Genomic DNA, 21,812 nt, shown 5'->3' on the forward strand with positions numbered 1-21,812 from the left:
CGAAATGGAAAAGGTGGAGCGGAAAACAACGGATGAGAGGAGAGCCACGTGACTGTCACCCCGCTGCGGCGAGACGCCGAAACCCACTTCTCCCGAGAGAACAAGTGTGTTGGAGGTCCTCGCCGCTGTAAACGCTTTGCGCTGACGTCCAGGTTCCCCAAGAAATGCCTCTTTGATGCTCTGTGCTACCGAATCAGGGTGTAAGATAGACAGGTGGGGAAACGAGAGCCAAATGAGCGACCGGATTGTGTCCCCCTTGGTTTTCTCTTTTTTTCTGGTGCCATCTATGTGGAGCACCGCGAACTTTCACTCCAGATGGGCGACCTGTAGCGACCGGCTAAACTGACAGAGATGGTTTCTCGTGGATTTTTAATGGAGGACTGTCGTGCTCTCGGTTTATTTTGCGCACTCTCCCATAAAGTTCCATGCAAATCCGATTCCATTTTTTTCCTCTTGCCGCAGCGCCATCTGTCGCAAATCGGGCGTACCCGCAAGCAGACGAGTACACAATCCGGTCACGGTGCTGCGGTAGGCTTCTATGGGTCGTTTGCCCACCTGTCTATCTTACACCCTGTACCGAATCCTCGCGCTCCAAATCTGCGACCGGGCACTTCATGGCTCCGTCGTCGTATTGCCAGGTTTTGTGAATATAAAGGAGGCTATGTTTGTGCACAAAGAGATTTTTTAGGACTTGTTTTGGGTAGGACAAACTTCAGCGTCTCAAAGTGCCACACATGTAAAAAAACCGCCGTTTTACGCCTAAAACAAAATAGCGTCAGGACGCCAGATGTTCTGACGTCACCACCCAGAGACAGAGACGCGCACCATAGCGGTGGTGGCATTAATCTGGCACTTCCGATTTTCTTTCCGCGTTGAATCTAGCCGATTTCGGACGTCGAAAGGTGTTTTTACATTCTCCAGCACTACATAAAAAGAAAAAAAAAAGAAGAAGCTCAGCAAAGGCACTAAAGTAGTCCGAGGCCCTATCATGTGAGCTTGTACTACCCAAAATGAGGGCGCCAGAGTTGGTTCAAAACTTCGTCACAGGAGGCCTATATCGATATTAACCACATTAAAGAAGAAAACAAGAGCTTGCGGTGACATCAGGGCGACAAGCTATGTTTGGAAGTATTGTGGGTAGACGTGAAGTTAGCTGCCTTGGTTGCTACCCACTTTCTTCCTCCAATCAAAACGAGCAAACATGTCGTCTCTTCTTTGTACAGGGTCTAGCGTTCGAACTACGAATTTTGAACGCGTTCAGCTTTCCAAGTACAGACCTCACGCGAGAAGCAGGTGACGCTTTTGCTCGCTTTGATTGAAGGGAGACAGTAGGTCGGTCGAGGCAAGGGTAGGTAGCCTTTGCTTTCAAATTTTATTCAAATGTGTTTATTAGTGGTGCAGATTATCTTGTAAACTTTCGAGGCGTAGCTCCACTTGTGTAAAAATTGTGAACATCAGTGATAATTTAAAGTACGGGTGAAAACGTAGACAATCGAGACACGCCGAGAGTTTTACAGGGAGAATCTAACGAGAGATGGCGCAGCATTTCGTTATTGAAATACACCACGACGGTGGCGGTTGATCAGACTGCGAATAATCATGGTGCCATCTAACTTTCAAAATATTACCACCGCAAAAAAAAAAAAAAAAAAGAAAAATCTTCAGGCAAACACGATTGTGCGAACCTGCCGCAAACGCGCAGCTCAGCTGCTTCTACTTACCTATGGCTTCACAACGGAAAATGTACCATTAAAATCACCGTTAAGCCTCAGTCGTACTGCTAATACATTACCATAAGAGAGTTTACAGACACTGCCCGCGGCGAGTTTTATGTACGAGGGGCGACCCAAAAGTAACCGGAATGAATTTATGGAAGGTGGTACGTTCGTAGTACCAGTTCTCGCCGCTAGCAGCGCTTAGCGGTACCTCTTCCGAGTGAGTTTGCCGACCGGGGTCGTTTCCTGAAGTTCTAGCTAGAGTCATGTTTTGAATTTTTCCCCAAACCCTTCAAAGTCATTCCTCGTTTTTTGCAATTTCTGATTTCAAGGACCTTTCACATCCACAAAGCGCTGTGCTTTCTGGACCTTTTTTAGACGGGCGAACAGGAAAAGGTTACACGGGGCGAGGTGCGACGAAAAAAAGGGGGGGGGGGGGGGTGCGGGGGCAGAAGCGGTGTTATGTCATTTGTGTTCAACAATTGTTGCGCTCACAGGACAGTGTTTGCTGCTGCGCTATCGCGAAGAAACCACCGCTACTCCCTTTTTTACAAATTGGGGGTTTCTGACTCACTGCAGGTTGCGCAAGCCTCGCATGCAGATCTCCGAGATAAAACATCTGATTTACAATTTCACCAGGAGGAACAAACTCAGAGTGAACAGTGGCGAAATTTTTTCGTAGTTATCATTAGTTGAGGAGATTGAGGGTCGCCCTGAACGAGGTTGGTCGGTGATCAATAATAATTCACCGGTTTCGAAGCGAAAAAACCACTCGCAGACTTGCGATTTCTACATATCATCTTCTTTGTAAGCTGTCTGAAACATTATGAAAGTTACCGCTGCCGTTTTTTCCTTTAAAAAAAAAAGGAGAATTTCACGGCCGCACGTTGTTTCTTCAAATCAAACATTGCAAAAAAAGAAAAAAAAAAGAAAGAGGAATAATTTTTGAAGCATTTGGAGCAAAAAATTTTAACATGCAGCCGGAGCTTTAGCAGACGACGCCGGTCGGCAAACTGGCTCAAGAGGGCATACCGCTAAGCGCTGCTAGCGGCGGAAGCTGGTACTAAGAACGGCCCACCCTCCAGAAATTCCTTCCGGTTACTTTTGAGTCCCCCGTCGTTCAACGGTCCTGTCACATTAATCAGGAAAAAAAAACTGTTCCCAGACATTTTTTAAGCATACTTGTGTATGAATTGCAAACATACCTCGAAGGTGGTTGAGGCATGCCCTGAGATAATTCCGAAATCATGTATATGATACATGACGATCAGTCTAACCGTAGCTCTAATATAAAGGTAAAGCTCGCTAAGTGAAGAAACCAGTTTTTCCGGCTTACTTTACAGTGAGCTTCGTGATCAAAATATATTTCAGTAAGAAAAATATAGGTTTATATGAACAGGAAACAATTTTCTTAACCCTGTAGTTTTTTAGCAGACTTCAGATAGCTTCCAATGTCGCCGCGTTCCTACACGCGCTCTCCTCTCTTGTGCCCGAGTTACAGATGGACGAAGAAGACCTGGAATTGACTCAGAGGTTGAAGACCTGGATCTCTGTCGAACAGCGCCGCAATTTGAGTCGGGCCGAGCGCCTGGGTCACCAGATTGAAGACATGATCCTCGAGTGCCGGGTTCAAGACGGAGACTGCCTCAGCACTCAGTAAGACATCCACATAGTCTGCAAGACGCGAATAGCAGAAGTAACTGGAAGAGGTTCCATCTACGAACATTCCAACCGACCGAAAGCGAAGGATGAAAAAAAAAAATGTATGAGAACTTTCTGCGTTCTCTTTCCTCTTCCCGCTGAATCTGCCACGTGAAACTGGAAAGATTAGAGAGAGAGAGAGAGAGAGAGAGAGATAGTGTAGGTCAGTAACACCTCATAGATTGAGGAAGGGTAACCCTGTGTCGGAAAGTCGCGAGATAGATGGTCAGACGGACATAAACCTGGTCTTTATTATTTATACTGTTTAAGGTTAGTCTGCTTTCTGCTATGATCTAAGACAAATTATGTCAAAGCTGACAAGTTTTTCAGTGCAGCAAAAGTGCTTAGCTATACTTTATCTTACGCCCCGCTGGCAAAGTTACCTTCCGGAGGGTTCAATGGGTTACCAGTTAGAAGACACGTGGATACTGATACGCACGCCTGAGAGATATGTTGAGGGGTACCTAACTGGCTTGTAACCGGATCCGGCGGCCTGTAACTATTAAAGTCAATGAATCCAGTGAGCTCAGTAGCTACGGTTTTGGTCCGTCATAAGACGAGACGAAGTATGGAATATTTAGCGTGCACGTACCATGCATTTGGAATGGCATGAATAACTGCAGTCTGGCAATTTCTACTTTCTATACGTCCATTCCGCCCTTGTCTTTTCAGCTTGTTGGACCTTCGACTGGTGTCGCGTTATGGGAACTGCTACTGCTTGGGCTGCAACAGCAGTCGTTTCAGCTGGCAGGCAATGCAAATGTCAGATCCTGAGCAAGGTAACGTGAGATACCATGTTCTATGCGGTCGACAAATGTCAGTGATGTCAGCTAGTAAGCTGGGCTGGACGTAGAGAGAAGGCGGGGCAAAAATTGGCTGTATGTTTGGTAATTTTCCCAAACGCGTGGATTGGTGCGGGCGACAGACATAGTGCCGTCCGCTTTCCTCTCCACCAACACGTCCCCCAAGACGGCAGGTCGGGTATCGACCCCCGGTGTAGACGTTACCAATGTTGTGAAGTTTCTTCAACTAAAATATTAAATTTTTTAAACTACAGTAATATGGCCAAATTTAGAATATCGATGAAGGCGCGATGTCGGTGCCTATCCCGGCCGCTGGTTCCAAGTCATTTCGCCTAGTGCAGCCTTGTGCATGGTCTGCTGTGCGTCTTCCTCTCTCAGTGCCTTGCAAACACCCCCTAGAAGACAAGGCCGTAGTGCTGACATATTTGCGTCACCAGCGAAGGCTAACACTACATACAGATATCAAACGACTGCTGCGTCAGCTATCGGCTTCGAGTTAAGTTTGAGCCAACGTTACTAGATGACCTGAGCTGTGGAACTCCCGCGGAAGGGGGTACCCCCCTCACTCACTTCAGTCCGCCTTCCGTCGTTTGAAGCGCGATCTAGATTTTCGTTTCATAACTGTGTTTTCCATAGAGTACGGTGGAACGCCATCTAAGCGCTGTGCTACGAAACGTGTGTATTCCATAGAATACACTGCAGGTACCATAGCACCATACACTGCAGGTACGTACCATAGTACCATACACTGCAGCTACGGCACGTCGAACGACGGGAGGTGAGTTGTGGTTGGTGAGGAGGGGGGGGGGGGGGGGAGGGGGTACTACTTGTGTTTTTAAGAGTGCCATCTGGGGAACGTGTTAGTGGAGAGAAACGCGACCGCCGCCATGACTGCCGGCCGTACCGACACACGCGTTTAAATATTGCAGCTTTATAAGGTCATGGCCTCTGAGATTTATCGCGTGCTCTGCCCCCGGCTTGTCCAAACGCTCGGCTGCCCAGCAGAAAAAGCGACCCGAGCCAGTTCTCTAGATCTCTGCATGTGGCACTCATAACCAAACCGGAAACAGAGTCGCCTCAAAGCTCTCTGTCAGGTGTGATCCCTCATCATGAAGCTTGCAATGTTGTTGTTCTCATCATCAGAATAGAGGCAGATAAATCGATCTCTGTTGATACGTAATTTTTATTCGCTTCTCCGGTATTTGTGCTGTTTCACTGCATACCTCACTACGAAAGATTTATTGCGAATCCATGATTGTCATCTGCGGATACGTTCTGGGCCTGCGGTACAGACAGAGAAATAGTTTTGTCGTCAGGCATGAAAACAGCTTTTTGAACATCGCTTAGATGCACGGACATCGGTTCTACACCTTTTGCCCCTTTAAGATATAAACCTTCAAATTTCGAACAACTTCCGTCCTTGCCAAAGGTCTGTGGATTGCGGCAAGAGGCGGGGAGCAGATTTCGCGCTGCTCCTAAATTCCGCAGAACGACGATAATGGTGATAACTATAATTCGCGGCTATGTCTTTAAATTGTTTCCATTTAACGCCCCTGAATAAGAAAGGTAGCGCCATCTTCTCCCTCCTCTGACGCGCACACCTTTTATCTTCATGTTTTGCTTTTTTAGACCCGCGCATTGACTGTAGTGACGCCTGGATCGGGCCAAGATATCAGACGGCTTTACTATACTTGAGTCAGAGCGCAGTCAAAGGCTGAAAGACACGCGCAAATACATACACACAGGCTAAAAGCGCACTGTCACGGTTTACCAGCCTCGAAGGATCGGCTCAAAGAAAGGCGATGAAAGCCATGACGTTGCACAGTCGGTGTTCTTTGATTGGCGGCATGAGCTCATAGCATGCACTGCACTCCGACAGCATAGGCATTCCCTCTCCCTTTTTCTCTGAAACACACACCTTTTATCTTCATGTTCTGCTTTTTTACACTCGCGCATCAACTGTAGTGTCGCCTGGATCGGGCCAAGATAGCAGGCGGCATTCTTCAAAGGATGGCGCTACTTTTCCGTATAAAAGGGGTTTTAGTTTGATTTAGCTGCGAACGCCACCAAGCGCTCCACAGCAACAACCGGCGAATGCAAGGGCCTGAGGAGCACAGCCAGGGCGTGAAAAATCTCAAAGGCCATGATAAGCTGGTTGGTGCTCTTAGCTCGGCTGGCGCCTATGGCAGGATGACCTCTAAGCCGGGGTAACACTGCCTAGTCATCATACAAAAGACAACCTGCACACAGATTCGAACGCAAGTCGCCGTGAGATCCGTGCTTCGAATGCCGCATGGCATAGAGCTTAAGGAGAAACATGGCACCACGGATATTGCGGTGACTTATGTTTGCAAACTGTCCTTTGTATGATGTATGAGGAGTGTGATTCAGTGGCTTTAGTCTTTCAGTGCCCGGGATGGGTGGTGGTGACTAGGAGAGGGTTTTGTTTGAAAACGGATTACGTCGCACCATTGTCTCTTTGTGACACTCCGCGCTCTTTCCTTCAGCACCACCCAGATAAAAAACCTTTGCGCAGAATTTTCTGGGTCACAAAGAAAAGGGAAGCGCCATTTCCTGTCTCCTTTACTTCTTGTTCCGCGCGCTCTTCCTAAACCACATGTTTCTGCACCTCTCGTCCTTGCCCTTTCTAACCATCTCCGCTTCGTGCGCTTTCTCACACTACCTGCTTCTTCTCCCCCCGTTCCTGCGTGCTGGGTCCGTAGCTCAGTCAGCAGCGCACTCAGCTTCCGCGCCGGTGACCGGAATTCGATACCTGGCAACGGTTGCAGTTTTTTCTCAGGTCGTGTAGCGGTTACGTACTGAACGACCTACACATTTCGTGGTAATCGGGCTAGTGAGGTTGGTTGACAAAATACACCTACCACTTTAATACCGCTTCAGTAATGCTCGCACACGCGCTGTAGGTCTTCAGATGTCGCTGAACATGGAGCCCGAGGAGTTCCTTCCGCTGACCGTAGAAGCCGGCTTCTACGTGATGATTAACCAGGCGGGTGCTCGGGAAGAGGTCTTCGACAACGCCGTCTACGTCCCGCCGGGAGCTACGACCTACATCGGCGTCCTAAAGGTATACACGACAGGGTGCCAAAGAATTTTCGTAAGAAATTTCTTGCATGCATTGATTTAGTTCGTTAGTAGTAATCAAAACCATTGGATTAGATTTGTGATGCAGCCCAGTTGGTTAATGGTAATCAAAAATAAACAGCGTGAAAAAAAAATTACAGACAGGAATAAGAGGGAAGGTGCGAAAGCTTCCAGCGCTTGCGTCGTTCGAAAGTTGTCTCTTGTCCTTGTCTGTATTTTTTGTGCTGTTTATTATCGGTTACAAAAAGATTGACATTGACCATCATATCTCCGGCTAAAAGACAATTATGGCCCGCGTGGTCCGAAAAGAACGCTGAGTTTTTGATTGAATGCACACACTAAAAATGTAAAAATTCCCGTCAGAAATGTTTAACCCGCAAATGAAAGCAAATAAAGATATTCACAATCATAGTTGCGCTTCCAGGTTTCGCGAATTTTAGTTAAGTTATGATGGGTTTCACATAAACATCGGGATTGTCGAAATATCTTTTTTTTTTTCTTTTTAAAGAGTGGATTGGGTTATTTAGGGGAAGGTCCGACAGTTTAGAACGGGTCTGGGTGGCAGGCACGTAGCCAGGATTTTGTTTCGGGGGGGGCGGCCCATGACAAAATGCTTTATGAGAAGGAGGGGTGAGAGGGGGGTCCCAGCAAAATGGAAGATTTAGGGGGGTGGGGGGGGGGAGGGCCGGGCCCCATGCCCCTTCCCCCCCCTGGACACGTGCCTGGGGTGACGATACAAATTGGGACTGAAATTGAGAACAACCATAATCCTCCTGGGCCGGTTTTCTGTAAATATAGGTATCGATTCCATTGGTCAAAAAAGCAGCGAGAGGAATTTTAAGCTCACGTGACCGGCTCTGTGATGAGAATGTTGCTAGCGCCCCAGTCGATTCCGCTCAGAAAACGTAAACCTTACCTGTCGTTTCCTTAAAGGGATCATGATAAGAGAACATATCTACCTGTTCTCAATTTACTTATATTCATTAAACCACAACGATGTTGATTTCTAAATAGAATACTTAAAATATTGCGTCTGCTTTTTTATAAATTGCGTTTGAAATTCCTGCTTTTTGGCGTGCTTAAAACGACAATGCACCATTCTTCGGAAGTATGAGCAACAGAGCGTTACGATGCGTATTTAAAAAAGTTTAATAAATATTCAACCTTACTTAATCTTCAAATGATAAATTGTGAATGATAACCATAGCGAGTTATTTGGGGTGTTCATTTATTGGTTGGACGATACTACGTCACGTTATTGGGCTTCAGTTCGGTTTCAAACACATTTTGTCTTCAATAAAGAAAAAATCTTAAGAAATCGCTGAACGGATTTCGCCAAGGAACGAACCCGGTGAACAGGGGTAATCAAGCTCGACTTTCCAAATGTCTAAGGCTATTGCCACTGACATCTCAAGAAAGGCAGGGCGTGACTCACAGTGTTAACAAGTGTTGCCTTGGAATTTTTTCTTCGACATTCTTATCGGCCAAAACTGCAAGCTTATTGGCTGCAACTCGATAATTAGATGGTAATGACTCACCACACCCGGCACTGCTGAAGCTGTCAGTGCTATTGAGTGATTCATAGCCACATTTTGGTACTATGCTTGACCGCGGCAACACTGAGATCTGGGATATTACGAGTGTAGGTACAGAATTATTCGCAATTGTCGACCTTATCAGTAATTTTGGTATCTTGTAGCCTTTTCTCCATTCACGGCTATGTAGGTTTGAAGGAGTTACATCAGCACCATTGCGACTGCGGTGCGAGAAACAACGGCCGCTCCAGTTGTGCGTTCAGTGACAGTAGAGCCGCGTGCAGTGATTATGTGTTCGGAGTCTGAGGGCGTGTCTGGCGCCGATGTTCATGGAAGACTTTCCGCAGAGTCTGGACCGAGTGTTTTGTTACCAAAAACTGCATGTGAATGAATGCAGAGGTTTAACGAAAAACGGACCCGTATCAGCCACGAAGAAGGAGGTCGGACGCCGTCTACGTTCACGACAGATAACAACATTCAGCGTGTGCAATCTTTCATTAAGTGAATAGTCAAGCCTTTTGAAAGCTGGACGAAGTTGAGTTAAAATCTGGGCGGTTGTGTTTGAAAATAATCTATTAGATTTTTCTGAAAGTTGTTTAAAATAAACTTTACAGCCAGAGTGCGAATAACTTAGAGTAACCCACGTATACTTTAAACAAAAGCAGGAGGATGCGGATTCCGTTTGTCGTTCAGAACCTCCTCGGATATGTGCAGAAATTTCGATCAGCGAATACCCTTTGTGGATAGTTAGCTTGTTGGTGGCTAAATTACGAAAACGAAAGTGGGACATAGGAAAGAATACAGATGTCTGTATTATCGTTTATGTCCCTTTTTCGTTTTCGGAGCACTCTTTCTTTCGCTGCTTTCAGTCGACCTCCAAAAACCTCGAACCACCTTTCAAGAACCCCTGCCAGAAAGATTGGCCCGAGGAGCTCAAGAAGTACGTCGCCCCGGGAGTAGGGTACACCCAACGAGTGCGTACAGAGTGTTTTCAATTAGATGCCTTATCGACGCTTGCAGAAAAATAGTCGAAGCCAGTGGGGCGGTTGTTGGTACGTCACGGTATCAGAGATTATAGGCTACACCCAGTTTTTGGGGAGTACTTTAATTAGGCACATTGTACTTAAAGTACTATTTCAAAGTACTACTTCAAGTTGGTTTAGAAAACTAGTACTTTAAGCACATTCTCCGAGTATGAGCTTGTACTTTACTTAAAGTATTTTCCTGGCACTTCCCGAAAAATGTACAACTCCCGACATCAAAGTACATTTTCTGAATTTTGTCTTTTTTTTAAATTTGTATTACAAAATGATGATTTGTCAACAAATAATTGCCTTATAAGTTGATTGTGTTGAAGAGTTGGTCAGCTAGAGTAAGAGGACTGCAGTGTGGCCACTTGACTTCATCCAATATCCTCCTCCACCTACGAAAATAACTCATGACCCCCGATTACCCCTAGGACAACGCCTGTCAGTTAAAAAAAACACTGTGTAGGGGAATGAAAGTAGACAATAAAAGATTGTGTTCAGAAGCACTTAAAAGTAAACTTTTGACAGAGATCTTTCTGGTTGGGACTAATTAATTACTAAAAAGTTAGAGCACCAACCAAGCCCTTCTATAGGGACCCTACCTTTCGAGGACAATTCGGCCTCTTCTTCAGGAGCGACTACGGCTATGGCCGCTAAGGAGCAGCATCCTTTTCTTTTTTGCGCTGTCTCCTCTCTGAAGTCAATGCCTAAAGACTTTACGCATTGACTTCGTAGAGAAGACATCGCAAAAAAGAAAAGGACGCTGCTCCTCAACGGCCATAGCCGTAGCCGCCCCTGAAGAAGATGCCGAATAGGCCTCGAAACCTAGGGTCCCTATAGAAGGGCTTGGTTGATGTTCGAACATTTGAATAATTAATAATTACTTGTACTTTACTTTGAAAGTACACTGTATTTATAGCACTTTACTTTAACTACATTGCGCCTGGTGTGCGTACTACTTCACTTGATGTTCATAAACTCTAATTTACTTGGCACTTCACTCGGAGTACTTTTTTAGATATGAACTTTACCCAACACTGGCCACAGGCATGGTGGCTCTCTCAGAGCTGAAAACTTCGCTCTAAAAAAGCTCGCGGTTCTTAGAACGAGACTTTTCTTGAAGCGTGTCGAGTAACAAATTACGTCAAGTTGCTGCCGATTGGTGCTCCTGAGGCTGAGGCAGTACCTCCTTATTAATAAAACCACAGTACTGAAGTTTCTGCGTCAGCTAAAGAAGGCCAAAACAGGGCGCAGACTGGTCACGATTGCTGTGTCAGCGTTCTGACGAAACTCGCGTTCAGTCGGCGATGACACAAGACCCAGCCGAAAACTGACACCGCGGTCGTGCCTAGTCTCTTCTTCGAGGGACGTTGAACATTCAGCACTAGGGCTTTGCCATACGTTTCAAGTTAAGTCGGACCGCAGCCGACTTTACAATCCTGTGGAGCCAATCAAGCAGCGTTGAAAATTCATCGTCACGGCGCGCGCTCGTCGTCTTTGTCGTTTACAGTCACCCACTAAACCAATCACATAAAAAAAGTGCAGGATCGCGCCTCATTCATTGCATGTGATTAGTTTATTTAGCGATCGCACAGGCACGAAGGAAACAAGTGTCATTATACGTTGGGGGGTTCGGTGGCCAAGTGGGCTAAAGCGCACACCCGGCTCGGAGCATGTAGACCCAAAGCTCGCGCTGCGGAACCCAGGGATCCTGGGTTCAATCACCACCCATGCCCGTTTTGATCTGGACGAGCATCGTACCGGCGTGCGGTCGTGTATCACTACTGTGTGAGCACGTTAAGGACCCCAGGTTAGCAGTTGTACTGCACTGGCAAAATAGCTCATCTACAGCGTAAACCAGTGGCTCTCCATCCTGGAGAACGGACCTTACGCTGTATAAATCACTAAACGTCCAATCTGACTTTTTGTCATCATACGATGTGGTCGCTGTTTCATCACCACCATCGGATCGTAATTGCGGCTGCGATCCCATGAGGGGTAACGAGTTGTTGGATGAGGCATCGGAAAATGTTCGGAGAAGCCGGGTGTCCAGGACCCCGAGCTCTGACATCCCTCGGCGCCGCAACATTGGAGGTTGTCAGAGTTGCTAGACTGGGTTGAGTGGTATCAGTCAGTTGGAAACAATCTGAAGCCACGAGTATAGCTCATTGTGGCTGCCTGCGGTCGACGGCGCTTTCCAATGCAACCCTGTAAGCAGGCTTCGCTCAAAAATTTTCCTTGCAAGCATTGTGTAGTCGCCGTTCAACATCAAACTGCACCGTAGTTAACCGTAAATGCTTATGTTAGCCGAGTTTACAAACTTGGTTTTGTGGGTTGAATTATGGAAGGGAAAGTGGGGCAACTGAGGTTGACAGCCTGGTCAGATACAACCAACTTCGCAGTTAGATGTGATACCACTGAGTCCCCTTTTATTAATTTTCATGCGAGAGCATTAAAGTGAGAAGACATCACAAAAATTGAAACTTCCCGAAGGAGAATCTAACCCAGGACCTAGATATTGCGAGTCATACGCTCAACCATAAAACAAACGGGAAGTTTTTTTAGATTTTTATAATAACTCTGCAATGTATGCTAGAGGCTCAACTGGCGCTAGAGCCTATTCGACTTTTGGAATGCATATTGAAGCAGACAGCAACCCATCTACTTTTACTGTGCTCCTGCACATTCTTATGGAAAAACGGGTGTGCATTTTGTCTCTTCTCCGGTAAATAACATAAATGAATTTTGTTATTTGGGTTTTATCGGACAGTATGTACCTTTATTAACATTGTAAAAGTGTAATTGCTTTGGTTACAGCGTTTTTCTTAATCAGCGAACGATGTTAAACTCTGCTATCTTTCGGGCCCAAACGGATGTTCCACAGAAGCTTATGTAAACACGAGCGACGAATCTAAGCAAAATAACAATCGTAAGGAATGAAGAGTATGGTCGAGGTTCGCCAGAATTCCAATGACGCTTATATAACTTGCTAGTACGCCGATCCTGTGACATATATGACCCGTCGCGCATTTTTACAACCGGTTAAAACTGTTCAAAACGTGAAGAATAAACTTCGTGGGGCTATGAAAGGTGGCTCTTTTTATTATTTTCTATATAGCTTTTATCGGACGAATGTTTTCTGGCTTCTCTCCATTTTCAAAGATTTCAAGCGTGTGAGTGATAATTTGAACGCGGAACAAGCATCTACGCAGATATGAACCGGCAGATCGAATAAAGCAATACTTACTTATTACATAACAGACTACATTAACTGGATCCTCACTTTATTTGACCGCCTACGTGCACAGGGAGTTACTAATCCAGGGTTACTGCGTCGTCTCTCTTGGTTTTCCACATGTCCTTCGCTCGCCCGGTACGTAAATCCCCCATGCAGAAAGCGCCGACGCCGTGTTCGCGCTGATATTGCCCAACACCGCACATCAATGCATGCAGGAAGCTGTTTTACCACAGTTTTTACTTATGTGAATTTCACAGAAAAACACTTTAACTGACCAATATTTCTATTTGCGTAAATGATAAATGTTTCAAACTGTCTACTACGTTATAATTATTCGTAATGTTTTCTCTTATAATCAAGCAGGGAGGAAAAAGTGAAAGCCGCTTACAACTCCCTGTAACGCCGAATTAGAGCGCAGCTCTTGAGGAGGAGGAGGGAAGGGTACTGGGGGGGGGGGGTCAAGTGACCTTGGGTGGGGGTCACGTGACCAAGGGTGGTCACGTGACGATGACGATGCCGATGACGTCATCAGTAACGATGACGATGCGGATACCGATGACAATGACGATGCGGATGCCGGTGACGTCATCAGTGATGATGACGATGCGGATGCCGGTGACGTCATCAGTGACGTCACTGATGACGTCATCAGCGATGATGACGATGACGATGCGGATGCCGGTGACATCATCAGTGATGATGACGATGACGATGCGGATGCCGGTGACGTCATCAGTGACGTCACTGATGACGTCATCAGTGATGGTGACAATGACGATGCGGATGCCAATGACGTCACAGTGATGATGACGATGACGATGCGGATGCCGGTGACGTCATCAGTGACGTCACTGATGACGTCATCGGTGATGATGACGCTGACGATGCGGATGCCGGTGACGTCATCAATGACGATGACGTCATCAGTGATAATGGCGATGCGGATGCCGGTGACGTCATCAGTGATGATGACGATGACGATGCGGATGCCGGTGACGACATCAGTGACGTCACTGATGACGTCATCGGTGATGATGACGCTGACAATGCGGATGCCGGTGACGTCATCAGTGACGTCACTGATGACGTTATTGGGGGTCACGTGACCCCGGGGGTCACGTGACTTGGGGAGCCACGTGACTTTGGGTGTCACGTGGCCTTGGGGGTCACGTGACCCTGGGGGAGGGGTCACGTGACCTTGGGGAGTCACGTGACCTTGCGTGTCACGTGACCTTGGGGTGACTTTGGGGTCACGTGACCTTGGGATGGCCTTGGGGGTCAAGTGACCTTGGGATGACCTTGGTTACGCCGACGGCGACGGCGGCGCCGCTCAAGCCGGGAACGGGCCCCTAAGAGCTGCACTCTAAAACAAGAAAGTCATGCGTTACAGCCCGCCGAGCATATATGGAATAACCACCGGCCGTTGAGACAGCTAGATCGATTGCGGAGGGGGATATACTTAATAAGCACATTGGTCGAGGTAGCCGGGAGCCTCATAAATAAATTTAAGGCATTACAAAAACCATCCTGCGAGATAAGACCTCAAGGGCCGGTGGTTGTTTCATATATGCACGGCGTCATACACAATCTGAAGAAGGCGGCTCAACGTTGCGATGTCCCGGTTGCGTTTTCAGCGCCCAATAAGATGTCGCGATTATGCCGAAGAATCAATAATCCCCAAATGATCATAGACCCGTGCAACACTAAGCATAAGAACAAGTACAGAGATTGCACGACTGGCGTCGTGTATGAGATTCCGATGACCGTGTGGGTTAAGCTACACTCTACAAAATGCCCGTGCGTCCGCTTTCACGCACAACGCTTGGAGAGCCAATCACTGCAACTAACGGAGGCAGCTCAGCAAATGACGATGCCGAAACATGTTTAGACCGAAAACCGCAGTCTGAGTTGTTACATCAAGAAATTCAACCGTGACGTTTTGCATTGCTTAATATCACAACTCAGACGGCGTTTTTTGGTCTAATCATATGTTTCGGCATTGTCATTCGCTGAGCTGCCTCCGTAAGTTGCGGTGATTGGCTCTCCGAGCGTTGTGCGTGAAAGTAGACGCACAAAGTTTTTTTAGAGTGTATGTAGGGCAAACAGGCATATATGTTAATGATCGAGCCCGCAAACACGCAGCGTCCACTAGGACGACACTGCCAGGGCATCTCGCCGTTCATCGCGGCAGATGCTCTTGTCATTCAACTGCACAAACATGTTGGCAAAATACAAAAACAAAGTGTCACGCGAACTACATGAGGCTTTTGAGATTAGGGCTAGAGGAAACAAGTGTATCAGCGAAACGTCTTTGTGGCCCTATCTACGGAGGAATATGAGTATTTAAAATATGAGCTGGGCAGGGATTGATTGATGACTGTGTGTTCCCGTTGGGAATAATAATGTGTACTTTGTCTAATAAACTTCAGTTGAGAGTGCGCCCTGTGTCGTTGTTCTTGTCTCGGTCCGTGTTTTTTTTTTTTGGTGCTTTGTACCCTTTGCCTTTTCTGGCTGCCAAATCTTCCGTAGACTGCCACGCTGGAGTGCGACGTGCAGCAAAGCAGGCGTCTGCCACATACAACGCAGCCGTTGGGACGCCGCCAGGATCGCGACTGGCGACAGCATGGCACTTCTGCGACGTCATCGGGCGGAAATCGAGGGACCACTTTTTGTGGGCGCGGTAAACACACCAGTCGGAGACGCGTTCCAGGCACCATAGTTTCGGTCTCAAACGATAACAAATGGGGCTGTCGGCGTTTGCGGTGCGCTCAGCGAACGTACCACGCTGACCTCGTTATTTTTTATGAGTGCCCGTCGTTCAGCGTTCAGCGTTTGGAAAATTATATCGACGGACCTAGTATGCAGCAAACAAGTGTCGCAAGTACGCGCCTCCGGAAGTGCTTTGCGTGTATTTGCTTTCGTAGCGGGACTGGTCTAGGCCTAGTCTCCCACGTCGACCATACTACGTTTCACCTTACGTGCGAGTGCAGCGTACGCTACGAAACGACATATCCAATCAAATAGCGGCAAAGGTGCATCACCGGAGGACCTACTAAGGTGCAAAAAGTGCGCCGCCCACGCCGCTCAAGCCGGAAACGGGCCCCTAAGAGCTGCACTCTAAAAAGATCTACCTGCTTTTCCCCGCAGAAATGCTTTACCCAAAGTCAATTTACCATTTGTTCCTGTCTGCTTCGATCTAGCGCAGAGAAGAAAAAAAAAACGCACCCGATTTCTTCTGTAGAAATGCATTACCGGAGTTCAATTTTCGACTGGCTGCTGTCTGCTTCAATTTGCTCTGATAATCAAACGCAAAAAAAAAAAAAAAAAAAAAAAAAAAAAAAACGTACCCACTTTTTTTTTTAGGAATGCCTTACCGGAAATCAATATTCGACTGGTTGCTGTCTGTTTCAATTTGTAATAACACAGTAGCGCCAGCTGAACCTCTAGCGTAGATTATAATAACTCTGTGCTGCACACGAACGAGGAGACTTGAGACTGGTGGTAATTAAGAAATGTGATAACTTCTCGTTCGCCAACCGACACCGCGGAACGTGGAAGGGGAGCCGGCGGGTAGCTCTGATGCTTGTACCCTCTGCACGAGGGCTGGTGTAGCTGAAGCGAAATGGGACGCGAGGAGCTCGTGCGTGTGTCCGCCGTCGTGCAGGGATTCCACAGCTTCCAACGGAAGACACACTTTCGAAAGGGGTCGTAGTACATAGTACTCTTGCTAAACATCCAAAGTACATACGTAGCAGGAACTAATTGGGGTACGTGGAAAACAAGGAAACATCTTGGGCCCGAGTTTTAACGTAACACGTCTTGAGTAATGGTGTTCATCAACGAAAAGAAGAAACCACCTGAAACATCAAATATTGTAATAAACCACGTAGAAGAGTATAAATATCGAAAGGTATATGGCTCAAGAACTGAAAGTAATATCTAGAGGAATACGGGGGAAATATAATTAGAAAAGGGTACATAAATTCATCTGTTATAAAACACAAGGCACCGTAGAATAGCAATTGACCTGAGGTGGTCAGGGGTACATGAAAAGGAGTGATGGCGTCTGGACTATCTTTTGTGAATGGAGTATTGCGCATAATCTCAGACGTTCAATCACGATTGGAAATTCGAGAAGAAGCATGGGCAGATCGGCACTGGGAACGTATGAGAAAACACCAAATGAGAGGGTACAAAGGGACATGGGCTGATAGTGATTTGAAAGCAGTGAAGGAGTTGGTAAATATAAATTTTAACAAAGGTAAACGGAGATGGAAGATTCGCGGTGGGCACGACAAGTACACGGGAATTCGTGTATAAAACGTTTAAACATACAACAAAAAATTAACCGAACTCGGAAGTCGACATTTGAGTACCCACACATTTGCGCACATTAGAAATGGGGTTGGGAAGGGAAAGGTTTAGGTGCAAGAGAAGGTAAACGAAATTGAAATTAAAATGGGGGGAGGGAAGGGAAAGGAAGTCAGCTGTAGCAATCTAAGTCCGATAAAGTGTTTTATAATTTCCAAGGAAGCTCTCTCCTCTTTGAGGCCTTGTCATGAAACCGGGTGGCACAGGAGGGGACTCTTCTGAGTCGTGCACAGACCGCCTGGACCTGAACACAGCTGCAAAGCGGGAGCTAAGAGGGCCGTCCCGCAACCGGTTTCGGCGACGCCGTGTTTTCTCTGAAGTGAGCCGAGAGGAGAACAAGCGGGGGACACGGGCGCGTCTTGAATTGGGGAAAAGAGCGGGGGACGCTGCCTCCCGGGCGCCGGGACGAAACCACATGAATGTGAGAGGAAGAGAGGCACGGGCCGAGGAAGTCAGGGGCAGGAGGTTGGAGACGAGTCGACCGGCGGCATTTGATGAGGAATATCGAGAGAGATTAGAGTAACTGAGATTGAGTCGAGGGAGCCGATGTGAGATTTAGAAAGAAATAGAAAAAACAAACATATATCTGAGCAGCGACCGCGGAGGTTTAGAGAATGAACTGTACTTTCGGCTCTATTGTAAATATTGTGTAAATACACCTCATATTAAACCAGTTTCCTACTTGAAGCGTCACCGTCCTTGCATCACCAACGAAAACACGGAGCAACGTGAGCGTCAGCGGTATCTCCGGGCATCGCCGACAGCAACGCCCCAGTGGGTGTCAAGGATCCTATCATCACGGCCCAGAACTATAGAGATTTAAGGAAAATTAAATATAGGACTAAATTTCAGGAGATAGCGATATATGCCGTATACCATAGTAATAGCGAGACACCAGAACATGCTGTTTTGAAGTGCGTGGTGCCATCCTCTTCAAAGAGCCTACCCTCCCTGAAAAGGTAACGGATTTGGCGGAAGTGCTAGGTTCAGCTGGCGCGGATAGAACAACGTGGGAGCAAAGGATTACAATCACAACAAGAAAATTAGAAGATTAGTGGAGGAGGTTTAAAAATTTCGATAACCTTAAAAACGGGTTCGGTAGGTGATTTAACGAGAGACAAACGTTATCCTGAAACTTAAAGAAGAAAGGTGCAAATGTTTCTAGGCTGGGTGACGCAAGCTACCTCTCAATACAAAGGACACAGTCAACACGGTTAATCTGTTTGTCCATTCTCTAATAGAATACATTCGCTTGTCAGAAGTGCTCTGGCTGGCTTGCAGTGCCCCGCGAAGAAATAGAGCGCACTGAAAAAACATCGCTCAACAGAAATGTCAGCCCACTAAGTATAAGAGCGTTCGTTGTGTCAATGGTACGCCGGAAAAGAGAATATAGCGTTTGGCTAGGAACACGGAAGCAGGTGGACACGTCCTGTCACCGTGAAAGGGCTGAGTGAAGAAAGGAGGTCTGCCTCAATATAACCAGCACAATATGACCCTCATTAAAGAAAAGCCGAAATGCGATGGAGTTTTGACGTTTCTTTTATAAGACATCGCAGCTCCGCAGCTCTTTTCATTTTATTTTTTTTTTTTTCTTCCTCACCGGTCTAGAGGTTTTGCAGTTTTTAAAGCAAGCTATTTCTCCCGACCCCTGCGCAGGCCTGTGAAGAGTACTGCTATCAAGTACACATATTTGAGGCGTGCGGATGCCGCTCGTTCAAGCACATCAGGGTCCTGGTGCCAAACGTCATGGCGGTACCAGTCTGTCCCGACATGCTAAGAGGTAGCCCTTTTAAATAAGACAATTATTTTATGCAAACGACTAACAGTCGGCCATTTCAGCAAGATTTATATGGGATAATAAGGGAAGTGCACCTTAAAGCGAGCTGATTCTTGGGAGGCAAGGGCAATTTAATATCGCACATAATTAACGCATATGCCAGTGTAATCATGGCGAGAGGAAAGAGTGACTCTGTGGCATCCAGATTATGAGTGCTCTATTCCATTTAGAGCTCGCACATGACAAGAAAACCATACGGATAGTACACAAGCTTGTTTCACTTTAACATGAAGGCGTGCTTTTAGCAATACGACGAACTGTCCCATGCCACGCCACGGTCCTTTCTAACAGAGTTCGAGACAGGAAGTGCCGGAAACACGCTCAAAGCGCCACCGCCGCCGTGTGGCACGAGAGCCATGATTTTCTGGGAGACGAGTTTAACGCCTTCGAACTGTGACTGAATGCGTGCACGAATTGACCTCGAGTTCTAATTCAACGTCCGATGAGATCAGGTCTCAGTCGGGCACTCAGAATCGAGATCGGGGCACAATCGTTGCGTAAGCACTGTTGTAGTGTCGTGAAAATGTACGAAAAAAAGATACTTTCGATGTTGATCATGCACTCGGAGATTATTGAATCGCCTTGTTCTTTCTATTTATACCGTACTGGTTAATGATGGTTAATGATCCATCCTTTCTCCCCCCCCCCCCCCCCCCCCTTGCAAAGAACATTTCCTAGACCTTGCATTTGAAGCACACTAACAATATGTGCTATTTAGGAAGAGGCTAATGGATGTACAAGCTGCAAAATGAAAAAAAAGTTATCGCAGGATCCAGGCCATAGTTCTTTGACATTCAAATGTTCTGCTTCAATTTCAGGTGACTGTGAAAGGGAGATTGAAGCTAAGGTTCACCGGAAAGTTATCACGTGCAAATGTCTTACGCCGTGCGTGTAAGTGTTTTCAATGTCCAAAAAGTTACAGTTAACAAGTTTAATTAATTATGCAAGGGATCATTCCCCACACGGGCTTTTTCCGCAGACAAGTTCCTGCAAAAACCGTGATTTCACCCTTTTCGGATATGAAATCAGTCATGAAATTCAGGAACATGTTTGCAGGCCCGAGGAACCCCTCTGCCGGCGTACTGAACTTTTTTTTATTACGTGGCAGAGTTCATACAACACATATCTTGCAAGTTACCGTCATCGCACCATGGTAATGGCCATTCTTACTCGTTCTCTCTTAAAAGAAAAGTTTTGTGCCAAATGTATTCTGTTGAAGATACGCAGTAGCAAGTCCAGCACAAAAGCAGAATTTTTGACGTAGATACAAGCCATGAATTGATTGTGCACCCTTCATATCCCATGTTCATGCGGTGTGCAAAAACTTAATCACTGGCCCGTGGTGTAAAGACTAAATCAATAAATATCTGGTGAAAGGGTTTTTGTTTCTACGTGGGTTGTCAAATTCGAAAGAGGTCGTTGTTGTCAAGTGACGCCATCTTTTATTATTGAATTGGCCGAAAATCTATAGGTAACGTAGGAAATACCCGCACCACTGGCATGAACTATATAAAGCCCGTCTTCCGCCGGAACCCTTTAGCCGGAGGGCCGGGCACACAGTCCTAAAAATGAGCCCCCCCCTTTCTTTCTTAACATTAAAAACGAGCCTGTTGGTAAATATACTTAAACAACCGGAGAGTTAAGACAGCGCACACAAAAGCCGGTCCTACCCTTCACGCGTGCCCACTCCAAAGCAGGAAAACGGGGTCTCGTGAAATCTCTCCTAAAATCCTCGGGAACCAGGTCGTGCCTCCACCTCACCGCGCACAGTCTGCTTCTACAGACAGAGAGGCTAAAGAGGGCAGGGTACCCTGAAGACTTAGTGGCAAATACATTAAAGAGGCTGATCATCGCCTCCCGGGCGCCGCCAGCCGCTCCTGTTCCTCGCAAAAAACGTTTTGCAGTTATCCCCTACTGGCACAGCACCGCACATCGCCTTAAAGGGACTCGCCTCTCGCCTCGAGGTAGGGGTAGTGTTTAGCTGCAAGCAAAAGCTTCAACATATGTGCAGAATGGTGTATACCCCACCCGCCGCGACCCAATGCAACAAAAAGCACGGACAGCAGTCTGTTAAGTGCAGGAAGGAGGAGGTTTATATTACCTCTTTTTCGTGTGTGTGTGTGTGTGGGGGGGGGGGGGGGGGGGGAGTATATAGGGCAGACCGGCAGGTGCCTAAATGACCGCCTGGGGGAACACCCGCGGGAGGTGAGCGAACCCCCCGACGACTCCATGCATCCAATAGTCGTATACACCATATGAAGTGCGGCGGTTGTTCATCCAGATACGAAGTTACGCGCGTATAGACCCTTTCCGAAATTCAGTACCACCTGGTGGTTCGTAAAGCAGTTTAGGCTTTGCCGTATCAATGGCGGAAATGAACTTGTATCGGCACCGTCACTTTTGCAAGTCAACGGCACGCGAGAAATTCTTCAGTGTGAGTTCTTTCTCGATCACTTTCAGTTCGATGGTGACCAAGAACCTG

The 21,812-nt window shown here is 46.8% G+C and overlaps 1 protein-coding gene across 1 annotated transcript in view; it reads left to right on the forward strand.

Annotated features, from left to right (window-relative positions):
• The window catches only part of LOC115323635 (amiloride-sensitive sodium channel subunit alpha), a 48,555-nt gene that overhangs the window by 17,169 nt on the left and 9,574 nt on the right, over window positions 1–21,812 (forward strand). Inside the window, exons 3-8 of the mRNA XM_042286261.1 lie at window positions 3,217–3,371; window positions 4,089–4,195; window positions 7,144–7,304; window positions 9,726–9,830; window positions 19,150–19,273; window positions 20,149–20,221. Coding sequence (XP_042142195.1) covers window positions 3,217–3,371; window positions 4,089–4,195; window positions 7,144–7,304; window positions 9,726–9,830; window positions 19,150–19,273; window positions 20,149–20,221 — 725 coding nt within the window. The remainder of the gene's footprint in view (window positions 1–3,216; window positions 3,372–4,088; window positions 4,196–7,143; window positions 7,305–9,725; window positions 9,831–19,149; window positions 19,274–20,148; window positions 20,222–21,812) is intronic.

The sequence above is a fragment of the Ixodes scapularis genome, unplaced genomic scaffold (genome assembly GCF_016920785.2).
Source record: "Ixodes scapularis isolate PalLabHiFi unplaced genomic scaffold, ASM1692078v2 PGA_scaffold7__128_contigs__length_106722199, whole genome shotgun sequence".
Classification (NCBI taxonomy): Eukaryota; Metazoa; Arthropoda; class Arachnida; order Ixodida; family Ixodidae; genus Ixodes; species Ixodes scapularis.